This window comes from Stegastes partitus, unplaced genomic scaffold (assembly GCF_000690725.1).
Source record: "Stegastes partitus isolate 25-593 unplaced genomic scaffold, Stegastes_partitus-1.0.2 Scaffold163, whole genome shotgun sequence".
Lineage (NCBI taxonomy): Eukaryota > Metazoa > Chordata > Actinopteri > Pomacentridae > Stegastes > Stegastes partitus.
In genome coordinates, this window is record NW_007577894.1 from 351058 (window position 1) to 370090 (window position 19033).

At 41.6% G+C, this 19033-nt stretch overlaps 1 protein-coding gene across 1 annotated transcript in view; it reads left to right on the forward strand.

Annotated features, from left to right (window-relative positions):
* The window catches only part of LOC103355668 (protocadherin-15), a 212537-nt gene that overhangs the window by 64382 nt on the left and 129122 nt on the right, over positions 1-19033 (forward strand). Inside the window, exons 3-4 of the mRNA XM_008279539.1 lie at positions 4488-4606; positions 17113-17178. Of these exons, the coding sequence (XP_008277761.1) occupies positions 4516-4606; positions 17113-17178 (157 nt within the window). The 5' untranslated portion in view covers positions 4488-4515. The remainder of the gene's footprint in view (positions 1-4487; positions 4607-17112; positions 17179-19033) is intronic.

Genomic DNA, 19033 nt, shown 5'->3' on the forward strand with positions numbered 1-19033 from the left:
TGTCCTTAAACAGCATCGTATTATTGATTTGGAAAACAAATCAAGCATTTGTATGGCTCTCAGCAAAGATTATTTTTAAGTTTGTGTCTAGAGCATGTGTTTGATGATATATGGATGGATGGTGTTTGTTATTTGTGTCTAGCACATTGAAATGAAGGAAGGTAGGCTGAAAAACTGAAACGGAGGTACGATGTGCCACACAAGTCCTGTGGTTAGCAACACTGCAGTTGTACGAGTCTAAAACTTTGGGCTATCAAGATTCCCTTAAACACTTACTACTTTGAGGAAATTCATTTAATAATTTGTCAGGTTTTGTTGGTGGTAATTAGGTTGTCATTTTCAGTACCTGTTCAGATACTGATAGTATGATATATGCCTAATGCCCATTCAGAGGAGTACAGCAGATTGTGTGAATCATACACAGTGGACTTTGCCCTTCCCAGATCTTAACCCAGTTATGATTTTGGACCAACGTGTAAGACAGGACGTTCCATTACCATCAACAAAACACCACATAATTAAATATCTTTTTGAAGAACAGTGCTCATCCCTCCTGTAGATTTTCTAGAGACTTAAAGAACCAATGAGCTGAAGCTGTTCTGGTGCCCTAAACTTTACGAATACACTTCTGTTTTTTTTGTTCCTTTAATTAGTCACTCGTCCTTACGCTTGTCTCCGATGATGTTGCCTGGCAACAGGAGCGACATAGTTGCTGCCCTAATACAACTAAGGGCCCACTGAGGACCCCAAAATGGACCACTACTCATCTACTTCAAACTCAACACTGCAGTTCCTTTAGCCCCAAGCAATACGCCAACCAAGTTTGAAGTTAAATCAGATATACGGTTGCCAAAATCCGCCATGAACCGAGACGCATCGACGGAGACTTAAAGATGACCTTATGTTAGTCATACAAATTCATGTCTGAAGCAGTCATTTTAAAAAGTGACTAAAAACTACCAAAATTAGTTACTGAAGTTTTCAATTTCCATATTTACAACGTTTAGTGCAGCAAAGTAAAGATTTCAAGCGTATAGCCGAGTGCTGATAGACATAAGGGACCGCTGCTGTTAATGCTGTTGAGCGACTCACTCAAAAGTAATTTACTATAAACTGCTTTCAAGTCAAAGAGGACCAGCGTTAACACCTTCACTTAAGAGCTGGAATACAACAGTGAGGTGTAATCACTCCACTGTTTGAGTGGCGACCATTGCAAAAGCACATTCATTTAGTTTGAACTGAGTAGATGCATTACAGCAAAACACTGCACTGTTTCATGCAGATGGCGCTTGACTTGAAGATTGTGCTGCTGAGTATATAGAGGTCCGTTCTTTACAGGTCGACTTGCTCGTCTTAGAAAATGTCTCAACCTGTGTTCAAGTTAAATGTAAGTTATTATTGACTATATTCTTGAGCACAGCTGGGTTGAGAGAAGTTATTACAGCACTTGCATTGTTCATCACGTTGAGTCACAGTTAGTCTTTTCACCCCAGAGGCTACAAACACTATAGTTCCCATGGAAATGGGCATAGTGACAAAATCCTGGTCTTCATGCTACTCTGGTGCTCGTATGGCTTCTTCCATTATGATGACGTAAATGGTGGCGCACGTCAACAACACGTAAACGAACAGCTCTTCCTTTTACTGGTCTACTGGCTCACAGTCCTGGGAATCAAAAGTAGACTCGACGTTTCACTTTTGAGCAGTATTCACACCTCTTTCTCTTTTTTTTTTTGTTCAAAAAACTAAATTATGAAACAAAGCAAAAATATAAAGACGGCGGTCTTTTGTCAATTTCTGACAAAACATTGCAACATTGTTTTTTGACAAAACAGACAAAAATAAATTTACTTCCTGATGGTATGCTGAGAAATTGAAAATTGATTGTTTGCATAGTCCCCCTGCAAAGCAATACGTGATGAATACAAATTGGCAATTGATTTGTACTGTTTTTGCCATTTTTGACCAAACTCAAGGATAAACCTCCACTGACATCTATTTATTATTAACTGTGACCATGCTACCAGCTACAAGACTTGATGTGAATATTTATGTGGTTATAATTCGCTCTTTCTGCTGGCACTAGTAGTGAATTATGAGTACCACTATGTGTCACCTGTTGGCCGCATATTTTGCACAAAAGAGTTGATTAAACTTGTGATTTCTGTTATCGGGACATTTCTGACAATCTGTCAACACCAAAGCACAAGAACAGGAAGAGGTGGAAAAAGGGCTCAATGCCAGATGAGAGGCGATCGAAGGAACACAGACAGAGGAAGAAAGAGAGAGACGAGGTGTTTTCTTCCCCTTTCAGGGAGCGCAAAGCGCCTGCACTTAGGGAGTAAAGAACTACATCTTCACTCTCTATGTAATCCATATCTGTGATTGCTTCATTCACATCTCCCCGCACTATTTTTAACACCATCTCCTCCTTCTTGTCCAGCCCCGGAGTTGTGTCACTTTTCCTCCTCTCCCGAAGAGACGGGATGGCGGAGATGCCGTATAAACATATAGTACTTTTATTCGGCTGAACCGCTCAACTAGAAGGGAGCGGTGATTGAATTACTGTGACATGATATGCATTAAGGTAGAGCAGAGTGGAATTGAACTGTTGCCCTGAGAGTTTCATCAAAGCTTTGTGTTGTCGCTGAAAATATGGATTTCTATTCATGGCGTGAATCATGGGCCACTATGAAAGGACTGCTGCTGGAGCCATTTTTCTTTCACCACTCGGTCAGCAATCTCTCCGGTTTCCCTGTTCATTAAGTTTGAAGGAGCATCGTTGTTAGCCTATGTAAATGAGATACAGCGTTCCCATGTCAACCAGGAGAAGATTTGGAGGAAGCTGTGGAAAGAAATGACTTCTCTCTTCAGGGTGGCTGGTTGTGCAGGTCTGAGTTTTCTCATGTGAAAGGGATCAAAGCAATCTCGCTCAGTCCTCTTAAGAAAGATAGATGTACGAAATGTGGGAAATCAAATCTTTTTCAAAAGGGAACACCACTGGGAGCCGGAGAGATGAGAAGGCAGCGAGTCAATGGGAAACCAGTGTGAAATCGCTCTTGTTGTTGCACTGTAAGACAAGAGAACACAGTGGTCTCCTGCTGTCCACAGTGTTCATGCAAGATGTGTCTTGTTTGGGTACGTTGGGTAAAGCGGCGGAAAGTGTGTTCGGGGTGTGGGTTTGCGCAGGTTCAGAAGAAAGCGCCCGAGTAAATATGGCGCTGTGCGTCGAAGACAAAACTGAGCAAAAAGGAGACGGGAATCATCATTACAAATGACGAGGTGGTGATAGTGTGAGGCAGAGATTTTATTTTGTCAAACGTGCTTTGATATGAGAGCGTTGATGCTTGTGAGTCCTCTCCTGTCCCCTTAGCATATGCTATGAAAGCTGATTTCACAGCTTATCGCCCTGCTCTGAGAATAAGCCTTGTGAGGAAGGTGTGACATCAAATAGCTCAGATAGAACCCCTCTATTCCTCACACTGACACTTCGCCTTCCTCCAGCGCGCAGTGGTGGCTGCGTGCTTTTGGAACTGTGTGTGAGTTGCACGAAAAGGCTCAACGTATAATCTGTACACGGTGCTTTGCTTGTAATTTCCGCTAGAGCCTGAATAGGTGTATTTACCATAAATCCCGTTTGCCAGCTTGCTCCGGGCGCCGTCATAATGTATGGAGCCGATACATTCATTGTCTGTGCTGCAGGTTGTGATTTTGGAGATACAGGGATGCTTTAAATTCCACCTGAAATTGATTTTATCTAGTCTGTGGAAAGTATTGAAGAGAGGTGCTTTAACAAGTGGCTCTTTGACCAAGAAGGGAAGCTGGGGTCAGCTTAAAGTAAAAACAGCTGGAGTTATTATAAGTAGTTACAGAACGGTTCAAGAAAGTGTCCCTTCTTAAAGTGTGTTTGTATTTTGTCATATTTCCACCAAAATGAAACACACTGCTCTTATTTTAATCCTTGCTACAACCCAGTCAGCTTGTTAACTTCCTCAGTGTTTGCACAGACTGATCACACTCTCTGAACAATAAAACATTGTCTTTAAGGGGACAGTAGGTGCTACTTGGGCTGGAACCTCCAACAAAAGGTTTGATCTAAAATGAAACCTCATTTTGCCCACTAGAAGCTGTGAGGTATTAATATATGGCCGTGCAAATTAGATAATTGCTCATGATGATTCCTTTTAAGTCTGCATAAATGGTAAAATAAAACACAATCTTTATTTTTTACAACAGAAGTAGCTGCATGCATTGATTCACATAATCCAGTGGGCCTTATTGTTATATAAGCAACGTCGGACTGTGAGATTAATATGCTTTTTAAAAACACTGACCAAATGATAATGCTGTAGGTAGAGGTGCATGTGTTTGTGAGCTTGTGTATTGGTCACAGCTGTAGTTGCGTGAAGCCCAGAGGGCTCACTGAGACATGAAAGAAAAATCCTTTCTAGTGTTGTTTTTTTTTCTTTTTTCTTTTTTTTGTCCAGGTGGGCAGGCAATAACGCTTGACAGAAGATGCGACGGGGGTGGTGGCTCGTCAGATGGCTGGGGACAGGAATGGCAATCCTCTCTTTGCTAACCCACAGCTGGGGCCAGGACACAGAAGGTATGTGCATCCAGAGCTCAGGCCATCGCCCTCGGGCCTCTCCCTTTTCAGTTAGCTGTGGCTGCACTGCCAAGAGGAAACTTGCTAGTGTGGAAAAAGCCATGTTTCTTTTCAGTGTCCAAAGAGCAGCATGGTGGAAAAGCATCACACCATTGTTACTGGTAGATTATGGGCCAAACTGACGAGTAGAACCCTTGAACCAGAAGAAAAAAATCGGATTTTCTAGCTCAAAGGTCTTGCACGTTACCAGTTTTTCCTTCTCTGTGATGTGAATTCTGCCTGTAAAGCCATTTATATGACAATTCAGTGTTTGTATTCTCTTGACAGTTATTGATTATTGTATTAATCTGTTCCATAAAGTAATATACAAAAAGAAATATTAGATCTTGTATAGGCTAGTACATAATTCAACAATTTTGATGAAGAAAAAAAAGCATAAAGATGTTCAGTTCCTCAGGTCAGCTCTCAATATTGTGCACAATGCTACGGTGCAAATCCCTATCACAGTGCTCTTGCTGTCCTCGTACTCACATTTGCATAATGACTTTTAAGAGTCATTATTTAAAGAGAGGTAAAGATGTAAATCCAACTCTCTTCCTACACGGTTCAGTGATCAGAGCAAGAGGATTCTCCTTGTAGCTTAATGTTTAAGTTCCCACGTTACAGAGAGAATCTTTTGCATTTGTAGTTTCCACTCACTGAGTTTGTAGCAGGTGCCAGTTAAAAGTGAATTCCAACTTAGACTGGCATGTCTTTAAATGTAGTGCTGAGGGAAAGCTGGGCTCTCACATAGGCATGCTTCAATTCCCGCCCGTGTGGCAAATATTGCAATTCAGGTCAATTTTAAGATGCTATATTTTTCAAAAGCAAATTCCCTTTATCCCATCCCCATTTCCTTCTTTCTTTTCATCCCTGCCCTGCTTCCCAGGCTTCCTTGACAGGTTTATTAATGTAAAAGCATTTTTAGATAAGAGCAGTACCTCTACTTATGCAGCTGGAATTAAGAGTTTGCTTCATGGGTTTATATGTTGTAGTCTTACTAGAGAACAGTAGAGAAATAATTTTGCTTTATGACTGACTGAACCTCTGGAGGAGAACCTTGTGGTTTCCTTCTTGGATGAAGTCTCACACCGAGGCTCTGACCGCATTAATAGATCTTGAGTGTTGTGTGGAGTGACAAAAGCATTGATCCAAAACATAACAACTGTGGAGCTCAACAACAGCCCCCGCCCAATATATCTGCTTTTATTTTTTTGGTTTCTTTCTTTGACAACTCATGATGACTTTTGTTCACAAATGTACTGTTCATTTAAGTGTAAACATGTTATATATGTCTCAACATACAGAACAAATGATCTTTTGGGTTCACTTAAATTTATTTCTGCTTCAGGAAATGTGTTTGCTAAAGCGGCTGTGTTCTAATCTTACTTATGTGTCATTCTTTTCCAGGTATCTCCTCCTAATAGTCACACATCAGTGTAGGGAAGAAAGCATAGTTGTTGACACGGTAAATTCAAGTGCAGCCTGCCATGCAGAAGGATTTTAATGTACACACAAAGTGGCAATTACAGATTTATTTGTGATTTCTGTTTGCTAGAGTTTGTGAGTACTTGGTGTTTGAAAGTTTTAGGTGTTAGAATATGTATCTCTGAGTTTTAGAGTGATCAGATTAGACCTCACACACTATTTCCAGTGTTTAAGTCCAGATCTGTTTGCTTGAATTTGTGTTTTTATGCAACTAATTTGCTTTGGGAAAAAAAAAAAATAAGACATGTCATTGCTGCCAGGATTATCCTTTGATAGGGACCAGGGGATTCCCATCCTGAGCTCTGTGTGTGGTTAGGTTTTGGCAGCAAAAACCCTGTGGAATATCACTGATCCATACCATCAGTACGCAACATTCACGGTTCAGTGTGCGCTTTGTTGTTTGGTACATTCAGTGCAGAAGAGAAAACAAAGGAAATGCATGAAACATTTGCAGATAATTTGCTGCTGGCTTGAAGAAAATAGGTAACTAAAGACTTGTATGTAAGTTTAACATCAGTATGAGATATGTACAATAGTCACCATTGACTCAAATTAATCGGTAAAGGCTGCAGTGCAGTTTTAACTTTAGACTTATACAAAGTAAAGTAAAAAATGTTCCATGTGTAACAGGAGTGTGAATGCACTGAATACACTATGAATACACTATTTTGACTGTAATTGCTCGAAACATGGGGTCTCGTACCAAAAACATAGGCCTCATACCAAATAAAACATTCTGCACCAAATGATTCTGGATGAAAATACGTAGCCTTACACCTCTATTTTCTGTCTCTGTGTGTATATATATTTATATATACGTATATATCGACAGACATATTCCTCTGTCCGTGTCAAAAAAGCTTTTCTCTGCTGATTGTGGATGTGTCTGCAGCCTGTAATTTGACTGGTTTCAGACAGAAATAATTATGAGGCCTGCAAATGAGCTCTGATTGGATCACAGTCTGCCAGCAAATGATCCACAATGTCACAGTCGGAGCAGTGGGTGAGACAGAGTATATTAGACTTGTTGTGGTCTGAAGGGTGAGGGCAAATATGGGTGCTGTTGTTTCCTCCCTTTGCCACTCGCTGTAACCACCGATGATTTTGATACAAGCTGGGATTTCCACCTCCCTCGACACCACATCCCTCATCTTCACACTCATAAATCTCCCCGCTCTGCCCACCTCAAGGCGTCCTTGGCTTTTGACTCTGTCAACTTGTTTGTTGTCTGTCCATAAACCGAAAATAGCAACTGGAAGTTTTGGATGGCACTGAGCTATGCCAAAGACTTTACTTTTCAGTGGCATCACAGTATTTTGCTCGTCTTCATTCAATTAACAGACAGATGTTACAGTTCTTATATTTCTTGTTAATGCGATTTTGGACAGAGTGTGAGAAAATAGCTCCCGACGTTGACAAACCATGTGATTTCTTCCACTAATCAATTTATTTAATTGACAAAAGCTCCATATGGTTTAGTGTTATTGTTCTGCCCCAAATGAATGCATCCATGCTGAAAGCTCTTAAGCTATACTGCATATTAAAGTCAAAAGCTTATTTATGAATGCCACTGTGTGTCACTTTCCAGTAATTGACTAATGGCTCATTCCCCATGAAAAAGAACTTTGAAAATTTCCGCATCTGTCAAGACAAAAATGGCTGATTAGTCTCAACTAATTGAGAACAGCATAAAGAAAATTCAGACAATGTTCCCTTCTGTTTCTGTCCTCGGTGTCTCCTCCCACATTCCCTCTGTGTTCTGTCCCTTAATTCATTTCCTTAACACATTTTTTCTGTCTGCATTTTTCATTAATAATCCTCTCTTCCATGTGCCGTCCTTTCATGCTCTCCTTCTTACCTCGCAGCGTCTGACTCTGACTGGTGGTTTATTGTTGCTTCAATAGCCTCTTTCAACAAATATCAGTTTTGACAGTACGCATGCATCTTGACCCTGCGATGCACCTCCATCCATGCGTCCATCGATTCTTGTGAGAGTGAGACTGGCGTGCAGCAGTTTAACAAATGGTAATGAAAGGTCGTAGCTTAAGTCCAGAGCGCAGTGGACAGATGTACACTGTCCATACCTCTAAATCCCTTCAATCCAGATGTCAGACAAATACACGTGCATGCATAAACACGCTTAGCCGTACTTGTGTGTGTCTGTGTGTGTGTGGTGTGCGTGAGTTAATATTCCCGTGGACGCTTCTGCAGAGTGACATCAGCGTACCTCTCACACTTTTTCCATCCCTGCGCCTGTTACCTCTCCTTCCTCCTCTTCCCATCTGCACAACTATTCTGACCCACAATTGTTTGTCTATTTTTGGGTCTGACTGATTAGGGGCCAGATGTGCAGACTGTGTCTGGCTGCAGCAGAAGCCTGTGGAGTGGGGAGGCAGTGGAGTGACGGGGGGGCGGGGGAGGGGTTTTAATCTGCTCGCCAGTAGGCTCTAATCAGGCTCTGGGCAGCACAAGAAGGGAGGGGGGGGCCACTCTTGGTAAGGCTGGGCCCTGTGCTGCCTGGGGTCTGTACCAACAGGCCCTTCTTAGAGCTCAGTGCGTGAGCATGTGCGTGCTGAACTATTCACTGGGAGTGTGATTGCAACCTTTGCCCCGCTGTCTGTGTGGTTAACCTCACAGGGAGGCAAAGGTAGGCAGCAATGAGGGGGGAGTGTGAAGAAGAGGACTGGAGAGAGTCTCTAAAAGGGATTACACATCGGTGAAGTAGTCCCCTTTACTCATTATCCATTATTAGCCATTAATAATTTACATAATGGGGCAGAAATTCATTTCCACCTCTGTCTCTCCGGCTTTCTTCTTCACTTTTACAATCTGCTATTTCTTTCTCCGCTGCCTGTGTCCCATTTTCTTTTCATTCCATACATGTATCCCAACTTGTGACCCTTAGAAATAAAAACATACACACAATTACTGCAAGGAGCCCTGCAGAGAGACCCTTATTTTCTAATGATGTCTAAGGGAAGAGGTAGAGATTTGGAGAGAATCAGAGACTACCACTACATTTCTTGTGCTCGACATAGGCACACAGCAAGTAGCACATAGCGCAGCATGTCTCCACATCTTTTTTTTTTCTCTCTCTCATGTACTATAACAGAAGAGTGAATGGCTGATGGTTATTGTGTGAGGCGGCGCTGCAAGTTGGGTTGTCCACAAACTGTTGTTTGGCATTAAGTTGGGTCAGAATGAACTGAATTAGAATCAGAGTTAGCTGCTATGAGATCTGTGTAGAGTATTGGCATCAAATCAAAGCTGCAGGAATGATCTTACTACAAAGAAAAAACAATCTTACATATATCTGAATGTAAGAATTATTTATTTTTATTTTTGCATTCCTGCTTTTGCACATTTGAAAACGTGTAACCATGGTTTAAGTTTGTAAGGAATAAAGTTCTTGGTAAGAATGGGTTCAATCCTATGTTACATTTTTATTAACCAATGATGACTGAGCTTCTCTTTTGCACATGTCTGGTAGTTCTCAAATAATCAGTCCCATGTTACAATAAACAACATCATGAAAAACCGTATACACAATATATATTAGTTGTGTTCAGATTAGTATGTCTTGCGGCATATGAAATGCAGTGTGCATCAAAGATATCAGCATTGACTCTAGAAAGACAACCTTCATAATTGTGTCAGGTACTGTACCATGTATTTTAATGACATTTCATAAAGATACGGTTTTCTTTTGTTGTATTGTGTTTCCTCTTCTGCCCGACAATAGAGTAACACGATGTCTTTGACTGCTAAAACTGATCACAATGCTGATATCCTTGAAAACGTTGACAACTTGGCACCTTTTCTAGTAACGTGTTTGAAACAGCGCTGACAGGTAGATGTAAATCACACAAGACTGAAGTAATAAAATGGTATGAAATGTGTGATTGTGGTGAACTTGGTGAACTGGAATTTACAATAAGAACATTAGTGGACAAATCTGCAATTTTAGTCGCGGAAACGACTGCTGTTTTTGACCACTTAGTGCTTTTTGCACTGATCAAGTGCTCGTTCAACGTGAACTGCATCAGGTTTAGATGGAAAGTTGGAGCTTAGTGTGAAAATGTAAAATGTAGCACCTATGGGCTAGCTGATGACTGTGCATCAAGTTAGAATTAGGTGGCACGTAATTTGAATGAAGGCTGGAATTACAACATCCATCCATCCATCCATCTATTATCTATACACCACTTAATCCTCACTAGGGTGTCGGGGGATCTGGAATTTATCCCAGCCGACTCAGGGCGAAGACAGGGGACACCCTGGACAGGTTGCCAGTCTGCTGTAGAGCTACACAGAGAGACAACCAAGCACACTCACATTCACACCTATGGACAATGTAGAATCAACCTTAGCATGTCTTTGGACTGTGAGAGGAAGCTGGTGAACCCAGAGAGAACCCACGCTGCACATGAACATGCAAACTCCACACAAAAAGATCCCAGGTGTCCTACCCAGGACACGAACAACGCCCGAGATCTTCTAGCTATGAGGCGACGATGTTAACAACTGAGCCACCGTGCAGCCCCTGCAATTACAACAATTAGAATTTATTTATTGCTGTATAATGTGAATGGTAATGCAAAGCTTCAACAGCCAACCCCCGTGGACACCTGGCCTGAACCCTGCTGATGATAATACAGACTGCTCATCTGCTCTGACCTGCTGTCTGCCCATAAGCAGTCATTACCAGGCAATGTGTGCAACTGGACAGCTGCCTTTTGTCCCTCTCGCCATCCTTTACTAGGCCCAAGTAGAGCTGTCCCAGAATGCCCTTCTGGCCCACTGGACATCGATCCATGCAAAATAAACTCCGCTAATCCAACTGAGAAATTAAACCAATGTTCATGTTTGCCCTCTCTCTCCACTCACCCCTGCTCTGGGCTGTCTGCCACTCCAGGGATTAGACATAAGTTTAACCTCCAACCTTTTTTTTTTTTTTTCAATGAAAGCTGGTAAAAGCAGAGGTCAGCAGTCAATCCAAACATTCCTGCCCTAGGTGGATCACTGGTTCTGGGGCTAAATGAAGAGAAATGATCTCATCACGATTTTCATGTCCTTGCCAGAATAACTTTCCATCGGCTACGTTCGGCTTTTCCTTATCATCACATAGCGTCTGATATTTATATGAAAGGTCGGAGTCGTTTATGATTGCATATGGACATACAGTGTGAAGCATTTTATGATAAGAGGAACCTTGTGTTGAGTTGGCAGCTTGCCATCCATCTCAAGGATGAGAAATGAGTTCCTACTTTCCTCTTCATTGCTTTTGCCCTTTCTCGATAATTTTTCCTCTCTTCCTCTCTTTTTTTTTGATGCTCGCTTTCTTTGACACTTTTAAATGACTGCCCACATCGAGAGAGGACAAGCGTGTTTCACGGCAGTTTGTGAGATGATTTGCATTTCTTGGTTATCTAAATAAGATGCTTCTGATGCTTTATAGGTTTCTTGTAAAGGTCTGCCAGATTGATTGAGACAGTGCAGCGTCCTGGACAACATTGCTTGTTAGGGTAGTTGTCCTTTAAAGTCTGTTTTTTTTTTGAGATCTCCACTCCCAGCGAGCAACACTTTGATTTATCGGTTGCTAAAAAGGTGCTTCTGCAGATGAAGCCACGGGAAAGCCCAGGCTATTGAATCGAGTGGCAGGTAAAAATGCCTTTCGAAGTTAAATGTCAGTGAGCAGAATTCATCTCATCACTGCCTTGTAGCTTCGGCAATGTAGCAGTCAGTGAGCTGCCTTGTCAACACCTGAATTGCTTCCGATGCAGCAGGAGGTTGTCTGCAAACGGTCTCATCTGAAAATTATAATGTATAGGAAAAAAGTAAACAGTATGTTGATGATGCATATGAAAGGTTTCATTTTCTTATGCTACACAGAAGTATGGAGACACCCTTTGCAAGCCCACGAATTATTCTATATGCCAAAATGAATGTCAACACTGATTTATTGAGCCATTATCACTGTTAATTTGAAATATTTTGCATTAGAAGATAATGTAAGGCATTAAAAGTGCCCAAGAGTTACGCACTTCATTGCTGTATTTGCGTTGTCTGATAAATTCAGCTCAGCTTTCTACCCTTTTGCTAAATGTTAGGGTTTAGCGGGAAAAACTGTTGTTTTGTTCAATCACAAGCACTTCTACAAATTGATTGAGATTTGCTTGCAATCATTTGATTCCCACCTGATTCCTCTGTGAGTCAAACAGTAATAATTTTGTAATTGAAGTTTTACGGCTTCAAGTCAACATTGTTAGGTTGATTAATGAGAAGATCTCTTTAGGTGAAAGCAAATTACCCCAAGGTCAAAACGAGAATATTTTGATTGTCTTTGGATGAAGCCTCTGAAGTGTGCCCTGATTACCTATTAGTGATCAAGTGCTGCTTCTTGCTGATATGATTCCTCTCGTTTTGAGTTTCTGATTCCAGTCCAGCCGAATAATGTTCTTTCGTAGTTCTTGCATGAACATCTGCAGTGTTTGTGCAATGTGAGGCTGATCAGAGTCGTTAGAGTGTAAACAATCCACCCATATTAATCTGACTTAATTCTGTGAGCCTTGCTTTTATTTCCTCAACCATTTGGTGAACATGCAACTCATGTAATCTTGTAGGTGTCCCAGTATGACAACTATAAACGTCACAGATATGTAGTGTTTCTCCTCTATGCCAAAAGAGTTTAAATTTCCTATCTAAACCCATCTAACCCAGTGCACTCCACCTTACTATCAGTATTCTATTTGTATGACAACTATGCCCAACATTATGTGTACATTTAATGACAAACAGGAGCTGAAGCTTGATTAGAAACCTCTGTCCAAACAGTTTACATCCCTGTATTCCCTCTGACACAGACGCTAGCAGTGTTTCACAGCTTACCAAACTTCATTTTTTCACTGTGTGGTCATAAACAGTCAATCTTTTAAGTATCGTCAAACATAATCTCACTCAACCAGTGACAGAATCCAACAAATAGTGATTGGAATTTTTGCCAGCTAGAAAATCAACAAGCAAAAGTTAAATATGCAGAAGAAAACTGCGATCTTTTGCACCTGGTGTTGCACCACTGGCTTCCTCTTTTTAAAACAATATTGATTTGTATGGAAAATGTAGCTCTAGCTCTTTCTAATGAAAGCGTGAGTACTGTATTGATACACACAAGCATTTACCAGCCTTTTTTCAATATAACCATTAAATGTACCCCAAAATAAGATTGATGAGATGCTTTTATTGTTATTGTTATAAAATCTGGTTACCACTAAAAACACACGTAAGTGTTGTTAAGTGGCTTAAGACCTCAATAAATCTGATAGCTCAGCTCCTATTTTACTCTGTTATAATACAGACTGGTTACCATCTATAAACAGCGCATATCTTTACAAGGAAGCAGCTCACAGAATGTTTACAATTCTTCCCTTGTCTGCCATTTTCTTTGTAACTCTACGTGTCAGAGATGTATACTTAAGATAATGTAACTACTGCCGCTTAAAACAAACCTAATGCATCAAATTATCATATTCATGTATTGTTCTATACATATCTTTATGCATCCTAAATCAAGATTGTGGTGTTTTACAATTGATGGATGACCGTGGAAGTAGTTTCTTGACCAAATTTGTTAATTATGCCTGTGCTCGAAGCTGCCTGGTTTATCCTCCCTTATTATTTTGAGGGGGCGTTGCAGGCGGGGGTGCACAGAACATATGATAGAACTATTTGGCACATTCACGTATAAATCCAACGAGCCACGGGAGTAGTGAATTGGCGAGAAAGCGTCTTTTATATTCTGTCATTACAGTGGGAGGCTTATTAAATGAAAGGCAAGCTCGATGTAAAATGTCATTAGAAAATATCACCCGCTGCTAAAAGGTGTAACTGTGGCAAGAAGTTGGGATCATTTCAGTTTTTGTCTCGAACACGACTCTGAGCAGACTTGGTCCCTTTGAGTTTTTGTGCGCATGTGTTTGTATTCACATGCATTTGAGTGCAACATATGTTGGTGCTCTGATCGCGGGATCGGGCCATTATCACTGCAAATGCAGGTGCTATTCTTTATCTCGGCTTGGTTCAGCCTTTTGTCTTCAAACAAGGCTCTTCACGTCTTTTTCTCCCACTGCTGCAACTACCCCTTAAAGCTACACACACACACACCAGACACACACACACACACACACATGCACAGGCAGAGAAACACATACACACATCTGCCTGAACACACATATGCAAAACTAACAAAACAGACTGTCTGTGATCCCTTAAAAAGCTTCTCAAAATGAGTGCAAGTAAGTTTTATACCACACACACACACACACACACACAGGCGCACGCACACAAGGGCACACACTCTTCTACTTCTACTTCACACAGAGTATATTCTCTCAGAGCAGATTTGCATACTGATTTTGATGTTGCTTGTTGTTTATGTCTCAGATTGCGAGGTGTGACCCACTTGCTCTGTTCATTTTGTCGCTATTAAAGGAAACCCTATCTCCTCAGCAGACGGGTACAGGTTTCCTAATTGCTATAAAATCACGGAACTCTGAAAATTAATGGTGACTACACCGTAGGACTTACGAGTGCGAGATGTGCATGTGTTGATAATTATTCCTCAAGGACTTTGGATCAGGACAGATTGTGTATGTCTTTTACATACTGTCTTGTACTGAGAACTGATCTTTACAGTGAACGTCATGCAGGGAGGAACGACATGGATGCTTTGCATGGATGTACATTTCAGCTCTACATAAACATGTAATTAAAAAAAAAGTCCAGATCATGACACTAATTTATATTGGAATGAACAAGCAACTGAATTGCAATTACTGATTTGCATGAAATGTTCCCTACTGTAGCCTCAGGTTTTCATTGCCATTTAATTGCTAATTATTGTGTGTATCTACACTTTAGAAACAGACATGATTAAAACTGAACTAACATCACTTTATAACGTTTTATTTTATTATTTTTTTATGTCTGATTAATATGCACTTTTAAAATGCCACATTAGTGAAGGCTCATGGGCATGCATATTTAATAGAAAAACTATCCTCTGTTTTGCACCTGCCAACAGGTGCACAGTTGCACAACTAAAGTCAGGCAACAGAAGGCAGGTGTGGAACACTAGAGCGCTGACTGTTGATGTGGTGTCATTCTGTCCATCTCTGATTACACGTAATGTAAGAAGACACCACCTGACGGCAACAGGCGTGAGGTTCCCTATGTTGTAAGATGGAGGCAGAGCGATTTGAAAAGGAGATATGGAAACAAATACTAATGGGTGGGTTATGGCATGTAAACAGTACATTAAATGCACGTATAAAGCACCTTTTTACTGTAGCGGTTTATGAATAATCTACGCATTAATGTACCAAAAGGGGCAGAGCTGCTATGCCAGGTCCAACTCGAGGTTTAGTGTCTTCAGCACGTGGACAGGAGCAGCCAAGGACTGAACCGCCAACTCGTAGATGAATAAAACAACCTGCTCTACCGCTTGAGCCACAGCAGCGATTGTATTGCTTCTCTTTTTTATTCCTCTTTCCAGAACATGTTACCACTTCCTTCACAGACACAAAGTGTTAACTTGATTCAAATTCACAATGCACCTCACTACTTCTCTTGTGAAATAATGTCAGCCAGCAGCTACTGGCAGTTAGATGAGATCCGCTGGCCGTGTCTGTAAAAAAGAATAAATAAAAAAATAACTGTGTGGTTCACTAACATCCACCATTTCTCTAGTGGAGGCCTCTTCAGCATATCCTCCCTAAAACTGTCTCTCTCTTCTTCCTTGTGTTTTCATGCCTCTTCGTTTTAATGATGGTGTTTTTCTCTTCTTCCCCTTAACTTCAGAGCTGTTCCTTAACCGTTTCATGCTTCTTCTTTTTTTTTTTTGTTTTTCCTTTCATGCCTCTGCTCTGCTTCCCTTTGGCTACATTAACCTCTGACTCCTTCAGACTGGCAGTATGAGGGTAAGAGGGCAAGCATCTGTTATCTGTTTCCTTCTGTGTTACTACACCCTTGTTTTCTCTCCATTTTTTACCGCTCTTCCCCGTTTGAAAGACATTTAATCCTGAACTTTCCTCACATCAGCTGTACGGCTCCGTTGCCTCTGCAGCATCCATTCCTTTGGACTAGATTCTTCCCTTTCTCCTGTCTCCTCCTCTCCACCTCTCCTGCTGCCCCATCTGGTGCTGTCTGTCAAGCTGCCATTACCTGTGTCCCATGTGCTCGTACCATCTAGCTGCTGTGACCTCCATCTGTGAAGCCGCCTCTCGTCAGTGCTCTTGCTTGTGATGTTGCCACATGCTTTCACCACCCCGTTTGTCTGGTGTCAATACCGCGCAGTCCATTCCTGTTGATGTCTCTGTGGCAGCAGCCATTGATGCCACCTGCCGTACAATGATGCATCAGTGTGACAGCTCATGATACGACAGACACTAAAATGAAACTTGGAGGTTTATTTCCTCAGAAGCGATTATATATATTTTTTTACTGTTATTGATTCTATTTCAACTTTCTTTTAATGCATTGTTGTTCTAAAATTACTGTCTGCAAAATCCAGGCAATGCTCTTCTTCATTCAATATTCTGTTTAAGTACTTAAGAATTGAAGGTCTCATTCTGTTAAAAAAAAAAAAGGCCTTCGTGACATTTTTATCAGACGTATGAGTGCATGCTGACAGCAGCAGTTTGAACTACCTTGTAAATAAAATTAGCTACTTTAGTTGTCAGTTGCCAACCTAAAGTTTTCTTCAGATAAAATACTGGATACCGTTACCTCATTGGGCCTCAAATCAATATCTGATTGAACATTATCTGAGAAGATTGTAGGGCAATGTCATTTCAGTGGAATTGCTATTTCAGTTTCCCCCCTTTTCACATCTGCAGTCATATGCTTCCATGAGACATAATCTATGTATAAAGCATTCAAAGTTTCTTCTGTTGATTCATTTTTTTTTCTTTTTGCACGTGCAGAGTGTAAGCTGTCCCGGCCAGGCCCCCCTGCAACCATAGTGACCATTGACGAGGAGAGCCCCAACGGTACGTGCCCAGCAGTCGCCCGACTGTTTTTCCTCCCTTATTTCTTCTCCCACTTCACGCTGCATTTCAGAATAGTAAATGCTGCCGTTCTCAAGTAGTGTGGATTACACTGTTGGGATTGTTTTTGCACCGCTGCGAGTGTTGCTTTGGTAATGTAATACATATTAATACTTGCCTCTGTTGGGACTGCTGAGTGCCGTAGTGTAATAGAGTAAAGTCGCACAGCTGATGGCTCTTGATGCGGGCGGGTTACAGGAGGCGTTTTGTCAGACGCAGCGGGTTGTCATTTGGATTGTGTTTTAAATTAAAGATAAATAAATTCTCGGTGTGTGTGTGTGTGCGTTTGTGCTGCTCTCCCAGGGTAAAGCGGAAATATGCATGTGTCTGAGTGTATACAGATGGTGTTTGGTATACAGACGTGATGTGGGGCTCCATTAATGAGGCTGTATTTACCGCCGTATACCTGTGCAGGAATCGCTGAAGCGTGATCAGACACACACGGCACTTGAGCGTGTCAGGTGAAGCTCTTCTGCTCCTCCTTTTCTTTTCTTCCTTCATCTCCTCCCCCGGCCTCTCCATCACCTGCACCCACTTCTCGGCCGTCTCTAATTCCCCCCCTCCCTCACCTTCATGGGTGTTCGCTACGAGTGTTTGAGTGCCATCTGCATTTTGTTGATGTTTCTTGGTGCGAATGCGTGCATGTGTGTATGCGACGGGGTGTTCTCGCTGCTGCTTGGGGAGGAGCTATATGTTCATTGAGGGAATGAGAAATGCTTTTCCCCCTAAATGGAACAGGTGTGTGTTTGTCTCGCTGGCTTCTCCCTGCAGATATTAGTACTGCAGGTTAACAGAGTTTAATGAGCAGTTCTCACTACAGATGGCATCCAGAGCTTATTTATACAATCAAAATACTATTTCACAGATGCTCTGTTTCCTTGCAATACTGTATATAGTCTGCTTTCGGGGTGACTGTGCATCTCGGAGTGAGGGATCGTGTGTACACATATGCATGCGCCTTATGTGCATATTTGTATCCAGAGAGTACGAATGGGTGGCTCTGTGTCAGATAGGGATGCCCATTCATCAGTGCAATAGCCTACAATTCAGGCTGTCATTCGCTCTCACCTACTCCTTCCTCTCTGTGTGTGCAGCTGTGATTTGGGGCTTTGATCGATTGCTGGGGGAATTTGTGAGATGGAGGTAGCCAAGCCTGTATCCGAAAGCCTCTCTCGCCCCACATGTGCCGATGCTCTGTGTGTGAGGGATTTGCACTAATCTTCCTCATAAAGCTCTCATTTACCTGGGATATGGGTCTCTTCTGGCATCACCGTCCTTTTATTTATCTCTCCGTGATGAAAAGGGCCAGAGCCCGTCCTCCCCATAATGGAATGTAAAACAGGCAACCCAGCGTTATTGACCAAAGCAATTATCCCTCTAAATGTGTTTCATCTCTTCTCTTCTGTCACACAGAAACCATACAAATGGCACATAATAAGATCCCATCTTTTCTGAGCATTTGCCTTTATATTCATTCATGTTTGTGAATGGGAAAGCAAACAACATAATCACCCGTCTGTCTAGCTTTGTTTGGTCAGGGTCAGAAAAAGATAGACAAACAAATAAATATATAATCCGCTTTCTTTGGCTTCGCCGAAGAACAAATTTAATCCGAAGCAGAAGAGCCAAGAAAGCGTAAGGTTCCCTCGTGGAAGAGGAGTGCTGCTCAGAAACATGATAACATTTGCAATCGTCAAGGCGCTATACTTTATCAACAGTTGTTCCGTTATTGATCGTCTGGGTGGAATTAAATTTGACTCTGTTAAGACAACAGACCTTGGTATCTACACATTGTTAA